This window comes from Aquarana catesbeiana, linkage group LG13 (genome assembly GCF_042186555.1).
Source record: "Aquarana catesbeiana isolate 2022-GZ linkage group LG13, ASM4218655v1, whole genome shotgun sequence".
NCBI classification, from domain to species: Eukaryota; Metazoa; Chordata; class Amphibia; order Anura; family Ranidae; genus Aquarana; species Aquarana catesbeiana.
This window is the reverse complement of record NC_133336.1, coordinates 183198737-183226696: the sequence shown is the minus strand read 5'-3', so window position 1 is coordinate 183226696 and position 27960 is coordinate 183198737. Positions and strand designations below refer to the sequence as shown.

Sequence of the window (27960 nt, the reverse complement as noted above, 5' to 3'; positions counted from 1 at the left end):
TAACTTGTATTAGGAGGGACGTGCCCAGCCTGCGCCCACTCCACCAGTCCAGTGTACCTCTGTTATTTCACTCCCAGTAACAGAATAGGGTACCGCTATGCACCTAGCACTTGTTAACTCCTCCCATGCACTGTGAATAGGCCATGGCTCTCCGTAACGAGTTCGGTTTCGGTTGCTACTGGAAACCAACTGCTAGGGAGGGAGCCAGAACACTGACCCCTTCGCTACCGGAGGACCTGTCACCTCTACCAGGTACCACTGCTAATGACTGGTTGCTTGGGGCACAGGGAAAAACAAAATGAGTAGTTTCCCCTGGCACACCGTGCCATTGTATGATATTCTTAGCAGCCCAGGAGATCTTAAAGTATGCTAAAAATCAAATTATTAGGAGTAGGAAATTCTGTGGAAGTCGAGGCTTAATATGACAGCTGTGTTTAATGGGATGTAATGGAAAGTATTTTATTATTAATATTTCTGGAATAACGCACATGTTAAAACCTGCAGAGTTTGAGACAGACTATTTTTAGATGAGGTGTGTAGATGTGTCATGATTACTCTACCTGCTGTACATTGGAGAACTAGGTAAAAAAAGCTAACTTCAATCAACTTTTCTTATATAAGGATACAATTAATAGCTCTAAAATAAAGGATCTGTTATATATATGATTTAAATTTGAAAACAATGAGAGAGGATTTTAGGATTTGGACTGTGGGGCTGAGCTTCTGTGTATGAGGGTTAAAGCAAAGGTTCCCCCCAGATGGTTAGACAAAAAAATCGTATTTAAGCAAATGGATTAGTACACACAAGGACATAGCAAAGCAATCCCTTTGCATTGTGCTGCATTGTGTTGTCATTGCAGTCTAGACTAGGCCTAACCCTGCAATTCCATTTTCATTGCTACTTCCAGCTTGTGCATTTCAACGTGGGATAGTGAACACAACCAGCCAGACCAATATATATATATATATATATATATATATATATATATATATATATATACACAGTATACACTGTACAAGTAGAGGGCATAAAGGGCTGTTTGTATCCCCATGTACAGGAAATGAGAGAAAATCCCTTAAACGTGAGAAATCCCACCTTCAACAGTTGCCACCAGAACAGGTGTCCTCATTGGTGAAGATTTCCACTAACTTCCTGTTCTGGTGAAAATTGTCAAATGTTGGATTTCCCCTCACACTCTATTCTGCTGACTGAGCAAAAGAAAAAAAAATAATCCTCTGCAGCCAGTTTAAGATTTTTTCCTACTCCCTGTTAAGTCTCTGGGACAGGGAGTGAAGAGAAATATCCTCAATGAGACACGGATAGCAAAATGAAAAAAAAAATTGTGCTGGACCAATTCTGGTAGACTTGCTCAAGGCAAGGAAAACGTGTGGTGGTGCAACCCCTAAATGTAATGTTCACTGGGACAGGTGCAATAGTCTATGCTAGGATATATACTGTACCAGGGAGACCAGGGGTCTCCGAACTTTCTGAACAAAGGGCCAGTTTACGGTCTTTCAGACTTTAGGGAGGCTGGATTGTGACCCTGGCATTGGTGGGAGTAAACAATGCCATAGGCTTGGTGGTCAGTGGGAGTAAAAAAAAAAATTACATCTTTGGTGTAGAATAGTGCCCCATCCTTGGTATTAGTGGGAGAATCATTTCCCCATCTCTGGTATCAGTTGGAGAAATAGTACCCCCTTTTTGGTGTCAGTGGGAGAAATAGTGCCCCAAGGGCCAGATAAAGTCAATCAAATGGCCACATCTGGCCGCAGTTTGGAGACCACTGCTGTAGACAAACATCAAAGAGTTAAAAACCCGGCACCGACTTGATTGATGATAAAAAGGTTCAAGCTTTATTAAGCATCTATCAAGACCTAAAGACATTATAAATAAATCATAATAATGACTAAGACCTAAGATTGGGGTGGAAATTCGTCAATTCATTTATATGATGGATTCTTTTATGTCTTGATGGATACTTAATAAAGCTTGAACCGTTTTATCATCAATCAAGTTGGTGCCAGATTTTCGAACTCAAAGATTTAAGATGCCCTCTAACCTCAAAAATTTGAGTGGTGTTAGGTGTGGAGAGTTAGGGGACCATTTGACTGGACCTTACCTTCCGATACCCCTGTTTAAAAAAGCTTGTTTAAAAAAAATTTTCACCGTAATAGTAAAGTGTGGCGGGGCACCATATTGCTGAAACTACATTTTATGTTGCTCCGACAAAGGAATGTCACCTAATTTAGAGACAAGAAAGGATTGTAACATTGGTAAGTTTGCTCTGTTACATAACTACTGAAAAAATATGACCCAATTACTCTGTCACTAAACATCCCTGTCCACTTCATAATTCCTGGATCAGTTTGAAAATGCCCTTCACCCATCCAGTTTCGGTGGTTTTCAGACCAGTAATGTGCATTGTGCCAGTTGACACTGCCATTAAGACGAAATGAAACAAAAATGTAAATTGAAGTACCACACCACTACTAAAAAGTGAAGATACAACCTTATTCCAATAAAAGTCAGGAGGGGAAGTCCAACATGGATCCAAAAATGCCCCCTTCATCAGGGTTAAAAAAAACTTATAGTAATTCTAAAGAAAATTTTTTACTTAAAATAAAAAAATTAGGTTATACTTACCTGTTCTGTGCCTTTAGGCACTACCCACAGCAGTCCCTAACCTATTCTTCTGGAGTACCCCGCTGGCGCTGTATGCTTCTCCTCTTCTCCGAGTGCCCCTCAGCAAGCCATGTGCAGAGGGGGCACATATGCAGGTGCACACCCAAGCCAGGCTGTGTGTATCCATAGACACACACAACACTGCTTGTTCACGCCTCCAATCCCTCATCACAGGATTTGACTGATGGCAGCAGAAGCCAATGGCTCCTGCTGCTCTCAGTGTGTCCTATGAGAGTAGGAAGACAGAGCAACGCTACTGCAGATGGGCACAGCGCTGGATCAAGAGAGGACTCAGGTAAGTGTTTGGGGACGGAGGGAACAGTTATGCCCTGTACACACGATCGAAAATGCCGCCAGCAAAACTCCGATGAGAGCTTTTGGTCGGATAATGTGACCGTGTGTATGCTCCATCAGACTTTTGCTGGCGGAATTCCAGCCAGCCAAAGATTGAGAGCAGGTTCTCTATTTTTCGGTCGGAAAAAGTTCCTATCCGAAAATGCGCTCGTCTGTATGCAATTCCGACACGCAAAAAATCACGCATGCTCGGAAACAATTCGACACATGCTCGGAAGCATTGAAGTTCATTTTCTCGGCTCGTCGTAGTGTTGTACATCACCGCGTTCTTGATGGTTGAAAGTTCAGAGAACTTTTGTGTGACCGTGTGTATGCAAGGCAAGCTTGAGCGGAATTCCATCCGAAAAACCAGCCAAGAATTTTCCGACGGAAATTCCGCTTGTGTGTACGGGGCGTTAGTGGGGTTGTTTTTTTTGTTTTTTTTTTTACCTTAAAGCAGAGAATGCAATAAGGTAAAAAAACAATTAGACTTTAGAACCACTTTAAAGACATCTCCATATTAATACAATACTAAAACAGTATATCAAAACACCATAGATCCCCCCAGTTTTAAAAACTACTCCCAATATTCCCATGTCACCATCATGCAGTTCCTGAATCAGTTGCACTTTATAGGAATAGAAATGATGACTTCTCAGATATACTGCGGCACAATGGCTCTCCTGGGAAAAATGCAGTTTGGGTACGTCCTTCCTCCTAGTGGTCGCCCGGAGGTGCACGCGTGGCCGCTGCATGGCGGGGGACCCAATGCGCATGGCCAGCGGGCACGTTTGCCGCCGGCCACGCGCGATCACATGCACGAGCGCCAGCACAGGGATTCCTGTGCTGTCAGGGCAGAGAAGACATGGCGTTTGTTCCTACTAAATAGGAACAAAGACATGTCTCCTTACCTCGTAAGTCACATCCCCATACAGTTAGAACATGCTGAGGGAACACACATTTAACCCCTTGATCGCCCCCTAGTGTTAACCCCTTCCCTACCAGTGACATTTACACAGTAATCAGTGCATTTTTATAGCACTGATCGCTGTGTAAATGTCAATGGTCCCAAAAATGTGTCAAAAGTGTCCGATCTGTCTGCCGCAACGTCACAATACTGCTAAAAATCGCAAATCACTGCCATTACTAGTAAAAAAAATAAAAATAATGAAAAAGCCATAAATCTTTCCCATAGTTTGTAGACGCTATAACTTTTGCGCAAACCAATTCATATACGCTTATTGCGTTTTGTTTTTTACCAAAAATATGTAGAAGAATATATATTGGCCTAAACTGATGAAGAAATTTGTTTTTTAAAACAAAATTTGGGGGATATTTATTATAGCAAAAAGTAAAAAATATACGGTAGTTTTTTTTTAAAAAAATTGTCGCTCTTTTTTTTGTTTATAGCACGAAAAATAAAAACCGCAGAGGTGATCAAATACCACCAAAAGAAAGCTCTATTTGTGGGGAAAAAAGGATGCAAATTTTGTTTGGGTACAGTATTGCATGACCGTGCAATTGTCAGTTAAAGCGACGCAGTGCCAAATTGTAAAAAGTGCTCTGGTCAGGAAGGGGGTAAAAGTGGTTAAGGAGGAGTAAGGGTTTTTTTTTTAATTTATAGGGGCCATTTCTTAACCTGTTACATAAGAAGCATGTGTGTGTAAACACAAGATTTACACCCACATGTAAACTTAGCAACACTCTAGTAATAGCTTCCCTTTAATATCAGCCTGTTAGTAAATGCCAGGCTGTCAGTGCTCCCCAGTCTGCCTGGCAATGGGCTGACTTCAGCTCTCTGTGTGTGTTACTGGCGTGACCTCTTGACTTATCGGCTCACCTCCCAGAATCTCCTGCTTTGCTGTCACTAGAAGTTGCGTTGGATGCAGCTGTGGTCAATTACGACTTGACATATGGCATGCAACGTGCAGCTCCTGTTTTATTAGCTGGGTCGTTTGCGGCCTCAGATAGTTGTATTACAGGTTGGGGGAAGTTGGCTGCCACTTTTCCCATCTCCATGACCTTATTAGACCTCTGGGAATACTATATGGCCTGCTTAGGTTTCCTTAATCAATTAGCGGAGGGCATAACTTTGAAGCAGGTGAAGTTATAGAGAGGCCTGGGTTACATTTTATAGACTGATGTTGTATCACTCCAATACTCAGCTCTATAAAGAGTATGTGTCATGTACTTTGCGCATAATGACACCTTAACCCCTTTATAGCTGAAATTATATTCTCTAAATACATTCTTCATGTGTATTTTTATTGAATCTTGGTGTGGTTTGTGTATTTCTTCCAGATCTTTGCAGTAATCCAGCATGAAACTTTACCTCTGTGCAGGAGCTTCCTGTAAAAAAGACTGGTCACTGCTACTCTATCTACTTACCCAGAGTGACTGGTCTTGAATCCACCCCCTCCTCTAGTTCTCTGCAGTGGGTGGGGCCAGCTGAAAGTAAACAGAGGGGCAAGAATGTTGGTGCCCATGGCCATATTTGGACAATGTTGTTACCAGCATTCCCTCCCTATGGTTTGCTTCCGGTTGTCAGCTGGGGAATCTCTCATCTGCCAACTTAATAAGGCCAGGGAGCAGTTACTGGTCGCTAGGAAGCTAGTGGCCACCTGTGTCCTGGCAACCATGTACCCTGTGCAGGACAGCTTCCCAGCTGTTGTCACCAGAATCCCCACCCCTTTTTTTACTTTAAGTTGTTGGCCAGGGAATCTCCTGTCTGGAAGCTAATTAGGGGGGAGATGAGTCATTGGTTGCTAGAAAGCCAGTGGCCGCCAGTGTCCTAGCAACCATGAACCCTATGCAGGACAGCTTCCCAGCTGATTTCACCAGGTCCCCACCCATTTTTTCACTTTCAGGTGTTGGACAGGGAATCTCCTGTCCGTGAGCTTATAAGGGTGAGAGATGAGCCATCGGGTGCTAAGAAGCTAGTGGTCACCAGTGTCCAATAACCATGAACCCTGTGCAAGACAGCTTCCAAGCTGTTGTCACTAGAATCCCCACCCATTTTTTTACTTTCATTTGTTGGCCAGGGAATCTCCTATCCTGGAGCTAATTAGGGTGGGAGATGAGTCATCGGTTGCTAGGAAGCCAGTAGCCGCCAGTGTCCTAGCAACAATTAAACCTGTGCAGGACAACTTCCCAGTTGTTATCACCAGAATCCCCACCCCTTTTTTACTCTCAGTTGTTCGCCAGGGAATCTACTATCCGGGAGCTAATTAGGGCATGAGATAAGCCATCGGTTGCTGGGAAGCTGGTGGCAGCTTGCGCCTTAGCAGCTACAAGTCCTGTGCAGGACAGCTTCCCAGCACATATGCTCAACTCTAAGTACTGTTGTCTCTCCGTACACCAGCTTATCATTGATTTTAATTATTGCTAGTTTGCTTATCTGCAAACTGGTGGTAATTTATCTAGAACTTGTTGTAGCCATAGCAGCAGGTTAAAAAAGTGGCAAGAATCTGGTGGTACTGGTACCAAAACTGGTGCACAGCTTTTTTAAATTTATCATGGGCCGCGTTAAAGGGGCCATATCTCCAGAAGGGTCCATATCACTTTATTGAACCCCCCCTCCCATTGTATTTATTTGTCTAGCAGTCTCCTACTGAGATGGTAATCGGCACACAAAACCTAAACCGGAGTACTGCCTAGTAAACTGTGGGGACAGAGATGACATCAATTGATGAGTTGATAATGAGCTCCCCATAACAAACTCTGACAGTCTCTGGTAGAATTGTGATGACCTCTGTTTTGCTCTCCCCTTGAATTCCTCATTCTCCGCACACAGTGAAGTGAGCAATATCTGGCGTCTTTCTAAAGCCCCCATTGTTTTCAGATCGGAAGTTGCTGCATCATTAAACCTGTGTCCCCTTGGCTCCTCACAATGTAAATTGGGACCTTTTCTATTCTTGTGAATGATGCAGTCTCCTCCGAGCTGTCACATGGAGCTAATATAGATCCAGCCAGGCTAGAGAGCAGAGTGGGACTCCACAAATTAAGAGGACTAGAGATTCAGATGTCAAATTAAGCTGCAGAGAGAAACCACTAAGAAAAGGAAAGTGTAGACCACCCAGCAAGACCTCATCCACGATTAATCAGCTAAGATCTGTCACTGGTCACCATCATGCTGCTAATTTGGGAGCAGGGATTGTTGTTGACTTTTAACACATCCTTTGGTGACACTACAGTGACCCTCTTTATACAGTAAATCACAGAATAATTTAGTACTAGTTGTTCTTCCAAAACAGGCATTGAGGATGGATGGATATTTCAGGTTTGGGCAGATGATGAGGGATGGAATTACTCCCATGCTTAGTAAATAGTTCCTGCCTTTTTGGGATTTTTCTTTTTGTTTACAGGAAATACAGCAAAAGATGTGAAACTGGGGATGGGAGATCCTACAGGGGGAGTTCTCCATTCTTTATCATAAACATGAAAGCATGGCTGATATATTTATGTGCCATCCAGCCGAAAGATATTTTCATCTTGCCTTCATGTCCTGCTGCCATTTTACTGTACATCTATGGGTAGCTTAAAGGGTCATTCTACCGAAAATTCACTTTTAATTGTTGGTAGATGCTCGAAGGTCTGCAAACCTTCTGTGGCCAATATTGAGACTCTCCCTGCTGAATTTGTATATACTTTATATTATGGAAAGTATAATAGGAGGAGCTAGAACATAAAGAGGAAGGGTGGGGACACCCAAAACTCCCAGATGGACAGGAACAGAGCCAGGAATAATGGCAGGAAGATCTCACTATTGGAAAACCAAAGGCAAAGCAGAAGCCAAAGGCTCACTCCACCCACCAGACTGCATCTGTATATTTTGATATTGCTTTTGAGTGGACTGACCCTATAAAGTGGAACTAAGCCTTTCAATACTTAAAATATAGCAGGGGGATCTCTCTGTTGGAAAACCCAAGGCAAACTAGAAATTAGGAGATGACCCCACCCACTGGACTGCAAGACCTGTAATTTAGATATTGCTTTCTTTAAACCAGCCTTTCTCAACTTTTTCAACACAGAGGAACCCTTGAACCAGCTCAGGGAACTGCTGCTAAAAATGACTATACCAACAACTCATGATACATTAGTGTGATGGTCAGTGGGAAGAATGCTCCTTACACATGTTGTCATTGGGAAGAATTACCCCCTTACAGATAGCTAAAAAGATCAATGGTGTCAGTGGGAACTTATCTGAGAGGCAAAAATTGCTTATTGCTCAAGGAACCCATAGTAACTTCTGGAGGAAGCCTTGGGTTCCATGGAACCTTGGTTGAGATACCCTGCCTTAAACTCTTCAACCCTTTGCCTCTAAGGGTGTGATGCCTGCAAGCAAGCTTACCAGAACCAATATCTTCCAGCCAGCATCTTCTAGGTTAGGGGTCTTCAGCCATCTTGACTGGCCAGGCTAGAATAGTGTGACTCACACAAACACAGATGGATGTTCATTCATACTGGCACCAAGGCATGCCCACAATGTAATATGAAGATAATGCATCCATACCCCAAATCGCACTGTCACAGCTTCAGCAGTAGCCACATCTGTTGTATAGTCCTCTTGCTGTCTCAGAATAACATGATTGTTTATTCTTTGCTAATACTGTTGTGGTCGGATTGTTGATGGCGTTCAAACACACTGTTAACACATTGCGGAGAGAATCCTGGCTCTGTGCCATCCCTTCACTGTAGTCTGCTTTGGTAATACAAGCCCCTTGTGCTTATCCTCTATAAAACCTGTATGGCATTTCAAGGGGCCATCAGAGAATGAGAGGGGTAGTCTAAGATTAGGCTGGACGTAAGGGTCCTTTAAATTCAAATATTGCCCTCATTAGTACCACTTGTTAGACTTTATGTGGATTTGCAGGCCTTAGTTTACAGGAGAATGGGGCGAGGAGAGGAGGTGCCAGTGACTGCATGAATTCCTGTATGTCTCATGTCGGAAGGCTGCTCCTTGTAACTGCACAGCTGTAACCACAACAGCAGCCTTGCCGGCTCTCCGGAGAGAGTAATGGCTCGGTTTGCACGCTTATGCATACATATCGAAGCTTATATAGAGTGTCCCCTCAGGACGGCAAGACTGAGACTTAACCACATACACCACGTTCAGCGCTATGGGGTTGGGAGGTGGAGTGTGCATGTGCTGTGTGATCCAGGCTGTCAAAACAACCACGACCCTTAGTCAGAGAACTTCAAAACACCTTTCTTAAATGCAAACTAAATACTAAAAGAGCAACAACCAGAAATGGACATTTTATAGAACATCACTACTCCTAGAGCTGTTGTGCGAGGAGAAGATGTTTTAAAAAATAATTGAAGTCATGCTCCTACTTTATTGTTGGTGAACTTCTTTATGCAGACCCATGTTCTTTTACTGTTATTTCATTGGGAAATGCTGTTATTGAGCTTTTGTAGCAGTCTCATTTTGCATTGAGGAGACCAGTCATCCTGAGAGACCGACTCCTTAACACCCATTCACCCATAGGGGATCTACAAGGATCTATGTGATTTAAGACCTTAAGACTTCTCCTGAACCACTGGGGAGAGAGGATCCTCAAAACCCAGGTAATAATGCTGATTGGATTTCCAAGGAGATTTTTTAGCACAGTGTCAAGAAAACAAAATTGTGCTCTAGTGGGGTGGGGGTGAAATGGGCTTTTAGGCAAACCTGTGCTTTGCCCATATAGAGCAAGACAAAGGGTTTGCATTATTGACCCCCTCACCAACAGTCCTTTGCTCCCCTGCCACCCTATTAGCTGGCGGGAGTGAAGAACTCCATGGATTACCGTGTGATTCTGCTCCCCTTTCCCTCGTGTGACAGTGCTGGTTTTTGGTGACCCAGGACCATCACGTTTGGAAAGGGAAACAGTCCTGAACCCTATGTAAGCACTGACTAGAGCAGTGAGTGGTAAAGTTGAAACAACAGTTTACAGAGTGCAAAAACTCTCTGGGAATTCTGGGGTGCTAAGATCACAGAAACACAGGACTGAGAGTCTCTAGGAGCAGTGGGGTAATGGAATCACAGGTACACAGGAGTGCTAAGGAGGCACTGAGTGCAGGAAGGCTGGAGTTTTTAGAGAAACTCAGTAACACACTGTTTGGGAATGCAGATAGCCAAAGGGGTACACAACAGGATCTCTGGTGACACAGGGGGATAAGAAACTAATGTACTGATGTGTTGCTTGAACACCAAACAACATGTGCATTAGCACTATAAGACAGCACCTGGCTATGTGTAGGTGGGGTGTAGCACGGTGCAGGAGCAATAACACAGTCCAAGTGCAAAGAAACAACTTTCATTGAAGTAATGCAAAGACAGTTCACAATAAACCCGGTGGGAAGGCAGCCCAACTGGAACACTCACGGGTCCAACAGCATGTAGAGAGCAGGTTTCAGCCGAACTGACAGCGCCTGTTAAAAGGGGCAGAGTGCGGCCTGGCCGTCTCGTGCCCAAGCGGGAAGATGTCCAGAGAAGTTGCGAGCCCTACGTTTTCCCTTCTTGTCAGGAACCTTTCCCTGCTGCTAGTTCTGTCCCTACTAGGTCGGGTTCCTGTCCCTACTCTACCCACTTGCAAATGTGTGCCAAGCTTAGGAGCCAGGGCCTTAAATAGGCACTACCTGACCCAAGATGGCTGCTAGAGTCACATGGGGTAGCAGCATCCAACCGGATAGCTTCCCCAGTGACCCAGGAAACCATAGAGAAACTATGTTCCCCTTGTCTTCCCTTCCAACTCTACTGCCACTGCAGATGAGTGCCACCTACAGTGGAGAAACAGACTGCACCTGCCTACATATGGACTGGCTGTGGTGCCGAAGCAGGGCACAGGTGAGTGTGACATCCTGCATAGGCATAGGTTTTCTAATTTGTTATAAGATGTTATATTTGTGCAGCCTTATCTCTTAGGGATAGCTGTGCACGCTGTGATTCATTTGTAATCTCCCTATGTTAAAACAAGGGTCATTGTATCCAAAAGTGATATTATTTACATGGAGCCTGTTGGGCCTAGTCAGCCCCTGGTTTCTAATATGTCTTAAACATCTCCCTGCCATATTTCTTGATTCTGTTCCTGTCCAGGTTTGTTTTCCTTGTAACAACTTCTCTTGTTACATTCTCTGTTATATAAAATCAATTAAACATCCAACAAGGCAAGTTAGCACCTCTCATAATAGTCACAGCAGATGGGTAGAGCCAAGCTCAGGGATCTCAGCAAGAGTCCTTGAGAGTAGAGATGGGTTCCGGTGTCCTTTGCTCCAAACTCACCTCTATGCAAACTTCAACATCAGGTTGGGTCATTCACCACCCTACAGCACATGTAAACAAAGGGGTGAGATGCTAGTGACATCAGTGTCCTAATATGGTCAGAAAAAAATATTCCCAATGCACAAGTTAATGTAAAAGGCTGCTAGTTAAGTGGGTGCTGCAGCGACCAACTGCTGAAAATCGGAAACACTACAAGCAAAGGATATAGCACCAGCACACCAAGGATCTCCTGAAAGGATCTCTAAAAAAGGGTCCAGCGCATTATTTAAAGCTTTTTTTGGTGCGGTGTGATTGTTAAATAAAGAGTTGGACCCTTTTTTGGAGATCCTTGGTGTGCTAGTGACATATCCTTTGCTCTTATATGGACAGATGCCCATATCTAGTAAATTACATTGGTAAAAAAATATGATCATGTGTCCACATATTGCATATTTGCATATTGCAAAGGGCCAATTTACTATCCTTCAAACTTTAGGGGGGGTGGACTGTGGCCAGCAGCAGTAGAAAATGACCTGGTCAGTGGGAGTAAACAATGCCCCATCTTTGGTATAAGGGGGAGGAATAGTGCCCCATAATTGTTGTAATTGGGGGAAATAGTGCCCCATCATTGGTGTCAGTGGGAGGAATAGTGCCCAATCATTGCCCCACAGTTGATGTCAGTAGAAGGAATAGTGCCCCATCGTTGGTGTCAGTGGGAGGAATAGTTACCCATTGTTGGTGCCAGTGGGAGGAATAGTGCCCCATCATTGGTGTCAGTGGGAGGAATAGTGCCACATCGCTGGTATCAGTGGGAGGGATAATGCCCCATCATTGGTGCCAGTAGAAGGGATAGTGCCCCATCGTTGGTGTCAGTGCGAGGAACTATTCCCCACTGCTGCTTACAATAGGGGGAATAATGCCCCATGGGCTGGATAAAAGCTAGCAAAGGGCCACAGTTTGGAGACCACTGCCTCTTTATTTACATGTGCCCCTTTGTTTACATGTGCTATGGGGCAGTGAATGACCCACACCGCAGTTTCCTGGACTTTGAAGTTTGGATAGAGGAGAGTTCGGAGGATGCCTGAACTTTTCTCTACTTATGAAATATAAGAAACTGTCAAGTGGATTAATCATTCAGTATCTACCAAACCTCCATCTTGGATGGACCGATCCTTTAATGTATGCATTAATTCAGGACAACAGATCAACAGTTTCAATAAAATTCAAGGGCAATGTACGACCTTCTGTTAACCTTGCTGCATAAATTCCTTCAACTGTAAAAAAAAAAAAAAAAAAGAAAACAAAAAAGGTGGTCGCCAAATGAGATCTATTACACTTTACAGATTCCTTTTTAAGTGTAACAAATGGCAAAAGGGTTAGTAGATGGATTTACAGCCTCTAGCTGATTGCAGGCAGAACACCAGCCCCTGGGCGATAGACTTGTTACAGCACAGACGTGTGATTAATTCCTCTGTTAGGAGTTCAAGCTGGGAAAAGGTTGTAGGTAACACGGTCGCAGACAGATCCGTAGGAGACAGAGCCCTACTCCAAACATGCAGAGATTGTCTCCGCCAGCTATTGAGACCACATGCTAGAGAAGCGAAGCCTCCAGCCGTGTGAAGTGGAGCCAGAACCACTGGTCCAGTTCCAGACAAAGTACTTGACTGTACAGAGAGACAATGGGATGCTTCACTCAGGCCAAATCCTCTGAGGATCTTAACTCACTTTGTGCCCAGGCCTCCGGAGACCTAACAAAATGGAGGCTGTCCGGCTCTGAGCTAAGCCGTTGCAGATGACTTTATTATTAAAACCAGTGTGTTTCTGGAAATCATAAAGTACATTTTGGTGCAGAATGCTAATTATTAATATTTATAATGGAAGACCCCTTGGTCCTTGTGGATAAAGTTTACTGTATCCCAACAGAACGCTGTAAGACCATCATGTGGCCTTCAAAATTAGTTGCTGCCTTTCTGTGGTCAGGAGAGTAAAACAATATTATTGTAATAAAGGGAAATTTAAGTATCTTTTCTATTCTTTATAGCACATGACTGAAATATTTAGCTATTTTTTTTTTTCATTTTTGATCCTGCGTAAAAAACAGAACACTAAAGTGAACCATAAAAGTACACGTGAACACCCACAAAAATTGTAAAAGGTGTACTAGGGTAAGTCAAATGGTCCCCTCCCAAAAAGGAAGGACCCCTCCCTGACCCCCTGAGTCACAAGACTCCTGATGGGGGTAAGGCACACTCAGGTCCACCTTACCAAAAGGCCCGGCAGACCCTTCTCTTCATGATCAGCAGAAGCCAACCAATGAGTATTAGGTGGGAGGCTTTCCAGAAGAAAGACCCCCCCCAGGACAGGAGAGGAAGAAACCTGATGTCCATATATCCTCCCCCTAAACATCAGGGTAGGCCCAAAAATCCACAGCCTACCATCGTGAGTGAAAAGTGACACACAGATATTCAGCTTTCATAGTTTATCATTTTTTTTTTTTTTGGATTGAGTAGTGAGGAATTATGGTGACCATACATGCTTCAATAAATGATTGATTTCTTTTCCAATCCATCTCTTAGAATGAAAATAATCACTCTATAGTCAACAACCCATTTGATCAATATACCACACACAGGGATGCAGATTTTGAGCTACGATTTTTAAGCTACGATTGTAAATTGCTTCTCTTATTCCAACATATAATCTCATAATCTGATCGATTGAAATACAATCATATTCATGAATCAAGCATCTCAGTGCTGCCGACTGAAGCAAAATTACCGATATTATTCCATCCTGGCCAATTAACTCAGTCAGTTAGATTAAATCCAGTCGAAATTAAGTCTAAATCAATTGGAAGGAAAGTTATGGTTATTTGACTTGTGCATGGCCATAGAGAGCAACCAAACCATCCCCCAATAAATAATGAACTTCAGGACAAGATGATACCGTTCCCACGATTCTACCTGATGTGTAGATGGCGGGTGGTGACCAATGCCCTGTCCACCCTCTTGGCTGTACGGTTTTGCCCCCATTACCCACAGGGGTTTCAGAAGATGGCTTCACCTTCTTCAGGACCAACAGCCAGGGTGACATCTGTAAAACTCTCTCTCTTGCTCTTCAGAGCAGCATTCTGAACAAATAAGGCACCACGAGGCTGGATTTGGTTAACATTGTTTACTTGAAAGCCTCAGTTAATAACATGGTTTCTGTGGGTCACAGACCCCAACACAGTTCCCACAGCAATACAGACTCTTGGTCCCAGGCCCTGCCAGTGGCTGCTCGTGTCGCTGCAGAAGAGCACTCACTCTCTGTAGGTTTGTTAGTCTTTCTGGGTCTTTCTGGGGTTCAGAGGGGAGGGACCAAGTGATAGACCAACTCCAAAATTCTTCTTCTGGGCCTGTGACTGTCTCTCCTTCTCTCTTGGGGCTAGGATGGGGAGCCCCGGGGCACCATGCCTCCCGCCCAGAGGGGTGAGAGCAGGAGTCCAGCTTCTAGATGTTACCTCCACACCACCTCCCTCCCTGATCCTGCCTAGAATTCCAGGATTCTCCTGGGGGGAGGAGGCACCTTAAAGGGGAACCTGCTCTACCACCTGCTTATAGACTGTTGGCAGATTTGATTGATCGGTTTGATTGAACCACACATCAGTCGGATTAAAAAAAAAAAATCAAAACGTGTCTCGCCAACATAAGAAAAAAGTCAGAGACAATTCCTAATTTTTATTTGCTACCAGACTAGGAAGGGTGGTGAAAGCATTTAGTGAGGACACTTGTTGCGATTACAGCTGTCTAATACTGACCATACACGGCTCACATTTCAGCTGATTCTGGCTCAACAAACTTAAATCGGAAAATCGAAAGAGCCACTGTTCAGGTATTCTTACAGCCGCAGTTGGCAGGAGAGATTCCTCTATCCACACTATTAGTATGGATGGGTGAATCAATAGATTTCTCTTGTTCAACCTCCTACTGCATCTATGCGTTTCGCGGTTGGCAAGAGGTTAAAAAAAGGTGAAAAATGCACTAGGACTTCATTGGATGATTGAGCGAAACCATATTTATAATGGAAGGTTAATTGTGATTGCAATAAATTTGCTAAGGCTTTTTTTTTAATTTCATCCATTTTGGAACTAATAAATGCTCACATCCAAAAAATGTATCATGTTTGAAAAATTATACATTTAAAATAATGCTAACAAGTCGCAAAATGATTTTTTTTTAAATTTTGGATAGAGTAGTGAATGGATAGACCATCTTTTTTTATTGCAGTGTCTACCCATGAAGTCCCTGTCCAGGTTATGGTGGTCACCGACAAAGAAAACAACAGTAATTTTCCTAAGAGGAGCACCACCAGATATAAAATTATTATTTTCAGTAGGGAAGTCATAAAACATCAGTTTCAAATATATTAAAATAATTTAAATAAAATTGACCCAAAACCAACATAGTTTTCTTTTTTAATGTAAGAAATATTGTATAAAAGCTCATTGCTGGTCTCCAGATCTCTTGGTTCTCACACCCCAATGCCTCTTCCATAGTATGTGGTCTTCAGCGGCAGCCAGTGCCAGGAGACGGCATGTCTGCTTTCTCCTAAATGAGGTCCCTTTCTACAGTCATTCCAGGGATTTGGTCTGGCATGGAAAACCCTGTTCTCTGTATACATCCAGGGCATTGTTCCACAAGACTCACATGAGCTGCTGCTTTGGCCAAAGCTGTCAGGCTCAAGATTTGAAAACCTACAGAAGACAAATAACACAAGAACAGCCAGATAGGGGAGTTTGTATGATTAAACCAGGGTTAATAAATGGCAGGTGTTATCTGAAATACAATACTAATGACAGACTGCTAGCTATCTCTGGAATTCTGTCCTCAATCAAGGGTTGCTTCAGCACTGAGTTTGGGTTTTTTGGTATTCTAGTGCCATCCGACAAATCTGAAAAACAGACTAATTCTGGAGTTAAATGACTGCGATCTGGATTAAATTAAATGACTGCTTTACTTTATTTGAATGAAAAAGGATATAATACAATAGGCATTGCTATCTCAGCAAATTATAATTTAAAGTTCAGGCCAAAATAATCCAAACGTTCACGATTGACTATTTATTATAGCCCTTCACTTTGCACTTTGGATCCGTTTCCAAACAGCCTAAATGTGTCATTGTTCAAAGGTAATTTTTTCAAATTAAGAACAGAAGGCAATTATTCTTTTTGTTCAATTAAAGAAGGAATGCCCCCAAATCCAAATAACTTTAGAAGAAGGACCCGCAAGAAAAAACACACAGAAATCAGGGTGGACATAGAGGTTATATAAATAGCCACCCACCTCCCAATTCTTATGATGGCCTGAAGGAAGGGACCAATATATTGGCTTCAACAGCTCAAAGTATGTCTGGGACTCAAACATGAGATTATCTGATAAATTCAGCCTGGTCAGGCACGTAATTAACCGGAAATCTTGTTACTGCGAGACAATTAAGTTACATCAATAAGGAAAAGCCAGAGCTAAGAGGTCTAATAGATAAAATTCCATAACCTTATTAACTGAAAAGATTGAACCAGGAAGTATACTCAAAACTCTCCAATCTCATCTATCTGACTGGTCAGTTTGAGATTGCTTCAGATAGATACATATCAAAAAACAACAAACAAAAATTCCCAGCTCACTTACCAGCCAGCCTGCAACAAACCAAAATCACCCTGTCCAACATTTCACGTTAAAACAGAGGTTTAGTCCCACACATTTGCAAATGTACGCGTAAGCCTGCAGAGGCCATGTCACAGCACCCCTTTCTACTGCATCCTAACTCTATAATTCTGAAAGTCTCCTGAGTTGGAGCACATATATAACAATAGATATATTAAGGGTAAGTATGCCTGGAGGGAGCCCACTCCTCCTTAAAGGTACAGGGACAACTGGCAACAATGGCAGCAAAGGTATCCAGTGCGCCCCAGCACCATTTCACCAACAGTACAAACGAATAGCAACTTTCCTATCGGTCCCTTCCCTTTGGACTGATGGGAAGGTCCCTTCCCATTCGTCTCAGGCCCTTTCCTCCGGTTCCAGGGCCCTTCCCACTGAGCCTGGGGCCCTTTACTCCTATTGCGGGGACCTTTTTTATGGTCCCGCAGGAGAATCCTTTCACATGTTCTGCATGTTTCACATGTTCTTACCCCCCCCCCATGGTGGCAGATCGCCAGGGCCCGGTTGCAAGTGTGACCTTTAGAACTCTAGTAGTCTTGCCACTGGTGACCAGTATTGTCAAGGGGCATCACCATGCCTCAAGCTATACAACTTGTGATAATTTTACCTATTTTGTTCCCTTTTTTGATCATCTCTGGATGTTTGTAGCTGAATTCAGCAAGAGAACTGTAGGAGGAAGGAAGTAGGTGCAGGAGTCAGAAGACTCACTATAGTTTAAACATTGTGAAACCTTCTCTGCTTTCTCCCATTGGTCTGTACAGTTAAACTGTGGTTGTTTTAGATAAGATGACCTCAGACTTACTCAAATACCATATTCTAGCATTAACTTTTAGTAAAATCTAGTAGCTGCATGATACAAGAGGTGTGATTTGTACAAAAGGGTGTCACCATTCAGGTGTGCCTAGGGCGGAGTTTAAATACAACCCTGCCCTGGAGGTACCTGTTTTTTTAACCTGGGGCCACCTTACAAGGTGAGATCAGCCCATACATTCACAGTAATATATTGTGTTTGGAATCAGTGCATTGTGTGTATTTCCTGTATTAGATGAGCACCAATGCTTAGTAGAGTGTGCCAGGTGCAGACTCCAAACACTCTTCTACCATTTGTCTTATGAGACAGGCTGTTGTAAATTTTGAGACTGTATCTGTACATCAGCGCTGAGAACAAACTTCAGTTAGTCAAAATCTGTAACTTATAAACTTCCTCCTCCATGTGTGCAGACCACCACCTGAGAACAGTAGGTTTGGCAGACATTGTAATATTTCAATATCTATTCTATGTATATTGTGTAGACTCATCATTGGCAACATAAACATTTCTTGGAACAACATCTGTCGACATGCAGATATGTGATAAAAGATTTAACATATTCTTCAGTGAAAATTGGGGTCATCCTAACACAGCTTTACACAGACCTTTCTTGTCTATAAAACCCCATAATGTATCTGTTCACTGGTAACCCAAACCTGCTGTCATTGCATTTTGAACAATATAGCAATATAGCACCAAGATTAGCCGGTTGAAGAAGAAATCAAGTGCAGATAAACATAATCATAAAACTCACTTTACATTTTTGCTATATAAACATTGCATCCCAGAACAGTAGAATGGAGTTGGTGCTATTCCTATGCAAATACTTTTAGAAAGTCAGCTGTTACATATGATTTCCAGGTTGTTGCTGCAGCACATAAGGGAGGTAGGGAGAGACTCAAAATTTAAAATATGGCAGTGGAGGGTGTTTCCTACTCAGTCGCAGGGTATTTTGACATTTTATCAGCATTTGACAAGTCTGGGGTTGGATTTGCATATTTGGAGCCTGCAAACACACGTTTTGGCACCCCAAGTAACGCCTTTGTTAGGGCGACCTTTCTAAAATGGTAACTTTCCCTGTTTTCCTGGTCCTGACCTGGCTTACGATATTGAGATAATATCTGAAAAAGCTTATTTAGGGAAGAGGAAAGAGACACCCTTTTGTCAGTCATACTTATAGGTACGTTCTTACTGTGCCTAATGGTAGATCTAGCCCTGGACAGGTCTATATTGGCATTATGTATAAACTATGCCCTTGATGACTCCCTTCTATGTATTTCTATGTGACTTGAAATGTTCTCTAGAATTTACTTCTAGCAAAAGGTTATCTCAAAGTACACGTTTGTGTTTTAACAATTGTTGCAATTGATCATTGCCCATTCAAGTATAGAGGATGTTAGGCTGGGCATACATTATACATATTTATTGTACAATTAGAGTCACCAAAACCATGTAATCTGAGGTCATACCTAAAGACTTTCAATTTGTATGCAAATAAGCAGGCCCTTGCACTACGTAGTTAAGGTAAATCAAGGAAATTGAATAAGACATTGTATAAGTATGGCCAGCTTTAGTACACAAGCATGGACGGCCCAACGCTAGATTTTTTACCAGCCGGGCAGTGGACAATGCAAGAGACTCCAGGCTTTTTAGGAGGTAAGGCAGACCACTGGGTTTGGGGGGGGGGGGGGGGGCAACTGTTTGTGCTGAGAAGTTTAGGGATGGGTGCTGGACAACATTTGTTAAAATGTGAACATGTACTTTAAAATTATCTATTGTTCAGGCAAGAGGTGGCTAGTTTTCATGCCCCTGTCACCAGCTTGGGAATAAGATATGAATTAGGCTTCCTTGGTGAGAGTGACCATATACTGTATGGGGTTCCCATTTCTTGCCATGTGATCATTTCTGTCCCAGGCAGACATAATAATCTCCTCCATAATTTGGGGTTCTTTGCTGTACCAGGAGGTTTTCCAAGTTTTATGTGGAATCTACATAGAAGTTGTCCCAATCATTTTTTCAAACTGAAAAATTAGACAAAAAAGTACCAAGTGTGTGCTGCAGTCACCAGCATGTGCTCCAAAAACCTCCTTTAAGATGGACAGATGTCTCCACAGTTCAGTCTAGCAGCAGCCCAATCTATGGCCTATGTGGCATTCACTGGACAGCAGAGCTTCTTGTTCCTGAAGAAGAATAGAAGCTGTTGTGCCATTCAGACCCATTAGAATCTGCCTATACTGTTTTTAGTGCATGAAATTAAAAGTGTATGCCGAGGCAAAACTTTGTTTTTTTGGGGGTTGGATAGAGTGGGGAAGAGTTACATCCTCTTCCAAATTTTATTGCAGTCTGTGGGAAGATTCAACTCTCTGATTGTCCTGGTGACCTTTGTCAAAGAGAAAGGGGATATTCTAAATGTTAGCGTTATCACAAAAGCAAGGAGAGGAAATCTTCCAGTAGGGACAAATGTTCTGGTGGCCACTGTCTAAGACAGGAATATTCTCACTTTGGGGAGATTTCCTCTTACTCTGGCTTGGAGTCACAACAGGGAAATCTTCCTAACAGGACACAGACAGGAAAAAATAACCTGCTAGAGCTTTCAACACTTCTCTATTATGTTTAAAACTTTTGTAGAAATCCTACCCTAAGCAGACGTGTCCTTAGCCTCTGTTTTAGTGCTGCTGGGCTGTAGTCAATCTTAGCATAGATTGGTATAGTTCGGTTTTAATCAATTTTCCCCTAAGTTTCGGTTATATTGTTTTTCTGCTTCTGCTTGTTGTTAAGGAGCTCTCTTGCCTTCTGAACTGTAGATAGGACAACCCTTTTACCACCTGAGCTACTGCCAGTAGAGTAGATTGTGTGTTGGGGGTCTGTACATCCCAGGCCTGCTACTTGGGGAGAGCCTTTACTAGAGGTGAGGCTTGGGTCAGAGACCTAAGAATTCTGAACAACCTGGACTGGAGCACTAGGGGTGAAAACTTAGCTCCTGAGGAGTATCCTGGAGAGCTGGGTCAAAGCTAATGTTAGTGGACATTGCAGGAAGTTCAGGTGTCTCAGCCAGGAAGGTATATGCCCTGTCTAAAATCTGCTGTAAAGTCTGAAGAACACAGAGTGCTGGTTTTGGCTTAAAGTAGCTGATGTGTATGTTTGGACAAATAGATGGGTGCTGGCCCAATAGAAGCGAGGTATTGGTAGTGTTGGATTTATAGTAAACTCAAATGAGTGCTCCTTCAAGGGGGCTGAAAAGCAATGAAGGTGCAATGTTAATTGACCTTGTTCCAGTCCTGGACTGCTAACTCTCTGATAACCTAAAAGAGAATGCTCAGTGGAGGACAAACTCTGGGATGGGTATTGAGGAGTGACCAGTACAAAAGTTCATGACACTCAGAGGTCTATTTGAAATGTTTATTTAAGAAGAACCAACATGTTTCAAGGGAAATGCCTCTCTCTTCCTCAGGGCTAGTGTACACAAAAGTGATGCATGAAATCGAAACATGATAAGAATAGCTTATATAGATAGATGCGTCAATAACCTATAAATAGATATATTTTGCTTTTGTGTATACTAACCCTAAGGAAGTGTGTAGGCAGGTTGCCTACAATGTGGGTTTTCTGCATCATCAAGGTAGTTGGCTTGCCCAGGCTGGGGAAAGGGTTAACGTCCAGGACCTCAGTTCACAGGCTTTTCTTTTTTGGACCAGCCTTCCACCACATGTGATTACATAAATAAGGGGAAGGTCCGGCTCAGGGGGTCAGCGACTGCAAGAGCTGGAGAGCGAGAGTCGAGGAGAGAACACACCAAGGACATGAAGCTCAGGAGTTCAAGATCCAGCATGTAACCCCACGAGATTCTGGTGGACACTACCAGTTGTTGGAGATCTCCAGTCATAGACTAATACCTGTAAAGGTATGCCTGGGCAGATACCTCCATTAGTTATTTTATGTTCTGGACTATGTTGTGTCTGTTATTTGTTCTGCCATGAAGAGTTACAGTAAAGTTGCCAAACTGTCTCAAGCCTGGTCTGAAATCATTCAAAGGTGTGCATGATGGTTTCTGACGTATGAAAGAACAGGGTCAGTAAAGCACATGTGGGGTATGAAGCAAAGCCACTACTCAAACGTTAACTTCGCAAGACAAGTGGAGGAGGACCACAGTTGATATGAGTAACTAGTGCAAAGCACAAAGGAGCCAGTCATGAAGCATGGTAACTGGCATGGCGGAGGGTCTTCCGGTACTGAAGGGGTTGATGATCTGGCTCCCTCCCTAGCAGTTGGTTCCCCCAGGCAACTGGGACTGAACCCGCCGTACAAAGACCCATAATCTAGCTGCATGGTACGGAAGAGCAGAAGAAGTTATATAAGTGCATGCATGAGATCGGTGCTTGGTGCATGGCTGAACCTCATTCTGTCACTGGGACTGAGGTGACAAAGAAACACTAGACTGGTGTAGAGGGCACGGGCTCAGTAGTGTTTCTCCTAAATGCAACACACATCGAGGAAGGTGTGTAGTAACATGGGATTGGGCATTACTATACACAGTGATCGGCTCATCTCTAAGTTAGGGTACCACCATAATGTTGACTTTCGCATGAATGTGGCCCAACCTGGTCCCGGGTATTGGTGAGCATATACACACAAAAGGTACCTCTATGTGAAGGTGGCTCCACCCACAAGTGGGAGAAAACTGGTTGGCTTCCTCTGATACTCTTATTCAGTAAACATTTGGAATAGATTCCTGAGTGTCATGAACTTTCGTACTGGGCGCTCATCAGTACCCATTCAAGGATTTCAGATGAAAGGCTTTTTCTTCTGTATTGACTGTAAGCAAAGTCTGGAGTCCACATTTTTCTTCATTTTCGGGTATCCTGTGTCCCAGTCCCTCTCTCTCTCTGAGTTTAGTGTGTCTAATAAATTCTGTTAAGCTTCCTAAAGTGGCAAGCATTTCTTGGCATTTCTTCCACACAACAAAGATCCCTTAGGTTTAAGATGCTAGCCCACTATTCTGTCTGAGGTTCCAAAACCACCTTCCAGATGTAAGGTGGTGCTAACCTTGAAAAAACAAATGGCTATACGTGCACTTAAAATACCAATTTAGGGTGCAGTGAATATTTCACGGAGTTGGTTTCTTCTTTTGGCCAGATTCCTGGAGCATACTCTTGAGAAGCTTAATAGAGATAAAGCTGTCAGTTTTCCTGACACTAATTTGTTATTTCAAGCTTGTGCCTAGCAGGTAGTAAAATGTTACAGAGCCTCTGGAAAGAAAACATGACTGGGGCAGGTGAGAGGGTAAAATGTCAATCTGCTGGATGACAGATAGTTCTGAAGTACTGATGCCCTGATAATTTTATAACCACACAATCAGGGTGATAGATGGAGGTGTGGAGTACATTTGGTCATCTGTAAACAATGCAGCATTGGAATCTATATGTAACTGACCCAAAACAACATACCTACAATCTGCTGTCAGGAAATAGAATTGTAAGTAATATTACCTAAAGTTACATTTTTCTTTTTATGACTATTCTAATTCCTGTATGACAAGCTTTGTGTCTAATTTTATTAGACCAAATTCCCATCTATTACCTGCATTTTTTTGTATCTCATAACAATGCAGGTATACAGTATGTGTGGTATACGAATCTTGTTAAATGTTGCCATTCATTCTGAAGCACGTAAGCACTGCAGCACTACAACTTACTGGTTCCCGGTGCTACTCCTCCCTCCCCCTTTCTGAGCCCTGCTGTACAGTGAATTGAAAAAGACTGACACCATTGCAAATTCAGTTATTTTGGATTGTATTTAACAAATATACGTAATGATATCTTTATGAATACAGAGTTGCATTAATGTGTATCTCTTAAAGAGTATCTCTACAGTAGCACCCCCTGGTACCCTAGAGGCACGATATCAACTCCAGAGACAGGCGAGTCAGCCAGCATTTACCCCAGAGCTGGGTCAATGGCTATAATGGGGAATCTTGAACAGAAATTGGGCAGCAGTCACTTTTTGTGTTTTAGAAGTTTTTAATGTCAAAACTGAAAATGAGGTAGAAGGAGTGAGGGTGAGGGTGAGGGGTTCCAGACACCACAGCAAATCTTTTACAGACTCTTCAGAGCCATAACAGAATCCAGCTTCACAGTGTTAGGACCTTTAAGGCAACCCAGCAACACTATAAGCATGTTTTCAGATACCAGTAAGTCCTCCAAGCGAGTCACCAGACCCTTCTGAAAGACCAGCCTTTATCCTGGCTCTCTCTAGTAAGGGGCCTCCCCTGGATCTTCTCACCTTGGTACAGCTTCCTCCACACCAAGCAGGACAGCCTCAGGACCACCTCAGTGTATGTAGGCCTCAAAATAGGCCTATGGACCTAAACACTGAGCTCCCTCCAGTAGCATCTCCTCATCTCCTCCTCAGACCCTGCCCGCCAACTGTGTCAAAAATATATATCCTTCCCCAGAATGCATCAGTGGTAGATGGCTTGCAGTATTAGTTCTACCTACAGGTAACAGTGGGAAATTCACAACCCCACTGAGCTTAGAGAAAAAAACTAGGTATTTTTTAATAACATTAAATTATAATATGGCTTGTGTAGCAATGTTATATGCTACATATATATATTTTTTTTAATTTGCTATTTTTTTGCCACAAAGGTGGATCAACTCTTTAATTCTGCCTAGAGTTCACGTTTAAATTAATATGTGCAGTTAATTTCATAGTCACAATTCATTCTAAAAAGTCCTATGATTTTATAGTTTACAAAACCAGGAGGCAAAAGTGGGCTACTGTTTCTTGTAGTGGATCCTCCTTAAGATGAGTCAGAGGTGTGTATCAGAAAGAAAGAATTTGGCGGCAAGTGGTAGAAGAATGGCACATTGTGGTGGTTGATTGATCTAAAGAGAGATCTTGATGGCTTCAGTAGACTCAGACAGTTCATCTGTCATGTTTCACTTACTTGGAATGAGAAGAACTGAACTTGATGGACTTGTCTGTTTTTTTTTTAACTCAAGTCTCTATGTACTTTGTAGCATGTGTCTACAGTTTATTGACATATTAATACTGTCTCTTTTCATGCTCACTGGAGCACTGCAGCCCTTCATTCATTGAGTAAAAAAGGAAAATATCAAGATTTCATAAAAAAAAGATAAGAGAAAGTCTTTGTGAGTTCCTCAAAAAGTCATTCGGCCATTTTGGGTCACTATATAATGTTATTTGGCTATGCTTAAGGTACCCATATAAACATGAATGATCGTTCATATGGTTAATTGGATTGCCTGGAAACTGTAGTTCAATAATTGCTTAAACAGTTTATGGCAACGTCTACAGACATTATCAGATCAAAGTTTGGGATTGGCATGTCCAGGAGGTTTGAGATAAGAGTCCAATTGATGATCATTTGGTATTTTTTGTATAAATCAAACAGACAACTGTCTGTTATGAGCATATCTTTCAAAAGAAAAGTCTTACAGAAAGTTTCATTAGGTTTCATCGGGTATGGAATTGTCTACAGACATTAGATTTAAGGTTGGGATTAGCATGGCCAAAAACATTGAGAGAAGTGTCAAGATTATCGTTTTGTATTTTTCGTATTATTAAAATAGAGAACTGTCTGGTATGGGCATATCTTCCAAAAGAAAAGTCTTACAAAAGTTTCATTAGGTTTCATCTGGTACGAAAATGTCTACAGACATTATCAAAACAGAGTTTGGGATTAGTGTTGAAAAGAACATTGAGAGAAGAGTCGAGATCATAATTTTTAATTTTTTTATAATTAAAACAGACAACTGTCTTTTTTGGGTATATACAGTGGGGACGGAAAGTATTCAGACCCCCTTAAATTTTTCACTCTTTGTTATATTGCAGCCATTTGCTAAGATCATTTAAGTTCATTTTTTTCCTCATTAATGTACACACAACACCCCATATTGACAGAAAAACACAGATTTGTTGACATTTTTGCACATTTATTAAAAAAGAAAAACTGAAATATCACATGGTCCTAAGTATTGCTCAGTATTTAGTAGAAGCACCCTTTTGATCTAATACAGCCATGAGTCTTTTTGGGAAAGATGCAACAAGTTTTTCACACCTGGATTTGGGGATCCTCTGCCATTCCTCCTTGCAGATCCTCTCCAGTTCTGTCAAGTTGGATGGTAAATGTTGGTGGACAGCCATTTTTAGGTCTCTCCAGAGATGCTCAATTGGGTTTAAGTCAGGGCTCTGGCTGGGCCATTCAAGAACAGTCACAGATTTGTTGTGAAGCCACTCCTTCCTTATTTTAGCTGTGTGCTTAGGGTCATTGTCTTGTTGGAAGGTAAACCTTCGGCCCACTCTGAGGTCCTGAGCACTGTGGAGAAGGTTTTCGTCCAGGATATCCCTGTACTTGGCCGCATTCATCTTTCCCTCAATTAAAACCAGTCGTCCTGTCCCTGCAGCTGAAAAACACCCCCACAGCATGATGCTGCCACCACCATGCTTCACTGTTGAGACTGTATTGGACAGGTGATGAGCAGTGCCTGGTTTTCTCCACACATACCACTTCGAATTAAGGCCAAAATGTTCTATCTTGGGCTCATCAGACCAGAGAATCTTATTTCTCACCATCTTGGAGTCCTTCAGGTGTTTTTTTAGCAAACTCCATGCGGGCTTTCATGTGTCTTGCACTGAGAAGAGGCTTCCGTCGGGTCACTCTGCCATAAAGCCCCGACTGGTGGAGGGCTGCAGTGATGGTTGACTTTCTACAACTTTCTCCCATCTCCCGACTGCATCTCTGGAGCTCAGCCACAGTGATCTTTGGGTTCTTCTTTACCTTTCTCACCAAGGCTCTTCTCCCCCGATAGCTCAGTTTGGCCAGACGGCCAGCTCTAGGAAGGGTTTTGGTCATCCCAAACGTCTTCCATTGAAGGATTATAGAGGCCACTGTGCTCTTAGGAACCTTAAGTGCAGCATCATTTTTTTGTAACCTTGGCCAGATCTGTGCCTTGCTACAATTCTGTCTCTGAGCTCTTCAGGCAGTTCCGTTGACCTCATGATTCTCATTTGCTCTGACATGCACTGTGAGCTGTAAGGTCTTATATAGACAGGTGTGTGGTTTTCTTAATCAAGTCCAATCAGTATAACCAAACACAGCTGGACTCAAATGAAGGTGTAGAACCATCTCAAGGATGATCAGAAGAAATGGACAGCACCTGAGTTAAGTATATATGAGTGTCACAGCAAAGGGTCTGAATACTAAGGACCATGTGATATTTCAGTTTTTTTTTTTTATAAATCTGCAAAAATGTCAACAATTCTGTGTTTTTCTGTCAATATGAGGTGCTGTGTGTACATTAATGAGGAAAAAAAAATTACTTAAATGATTTTAGCAAATGGCTGCAATATAACAAAGAGTGAAAAATTTAAGGGGGTCTGAATACTTTCCGTCCCCATTGTAATCTAAAAACTAAATTTCATTAGGCATGGGCTAAGGTGTACAGAAGAGCTCTGGGGAAAAGGAAAAAAAAAGTTTTAACATTTTGAGATAGTATCTTAACATTCCGAGACCATATGTCTGAATCGTGTGTTAGCATTTCAGAATTATGTGTTATTATCTCAGGATTCAGACATATTATTTAAGAGTGCTTTGAGATATTATGTCAGAATTCTATGTTATTGTGTCAGAATTCTGTGTTACTATCTCAAATTCTGAGATTTTACCTATTGCTTGGGCCTTTATTGTTTGTTATTAAACACACTTTCAAAGAAATCTCAGGTTCATTTAAATAAAGAGATTAGTAATGTGAAATAATTCAGATTTTTGCACAATGATTGAGATACAATCCTATGTCAAGTCCTAAGTTTTTCTTTATCTTGCAGAGTCCCGGTTGCGATGGCATTCTTGGGTCTAATAGCACTTTGGACACCTGTGGCGTTTGTGGTGGAGACGGGTCAACGTGCAAGTTTATCACAGGCACGTTTAAGGACACTAATGTTCCAATTGGCTACCATAAAATCCTGGAGATTCCAAAAGGTGCCACTCAGATCAGCATCAGAGAACTGACTTGGAGTCCTAACTATCTGGGTAAGAACTTAGAATTTTCAATATGAGATAATGGTTGGCCATAACTTTAAGAGTGTAGGAGTAAAAAAAAGGCAGAAATTACTGTTAGAAACAGTATGGAGCAAGATGTATGTAATGTTAGAGAAGGATTCTACA

The 27960-nt window shown here is 42.4% G+C and overlaps 1 protein-coding gene across 3 annotated transcripts in view; it reads left to right on the top strand.

Annotated features, from left to right (window-relative positions):
- ADAMTSL4 (ADAMTS like 4) overlaps nt 1–27960 on the top strand; it is a 307238-nt gene that overhangs the window by 240218 nt on the left and 39060 nt on the right. For all 3 annotated transcript variants that reach the window (XM_073610837.1, XM_073610838.1, XM_073610836.1), the window contains one exon: nt 27621–27825. In XM_073610837.1, coding sequence (XP_073466938.1) covers nt 27621–27825 — 205 coding nt within the window. The remainder of the gene's footprint in view (nt 1–27620; nt 27826–27960) is intronic.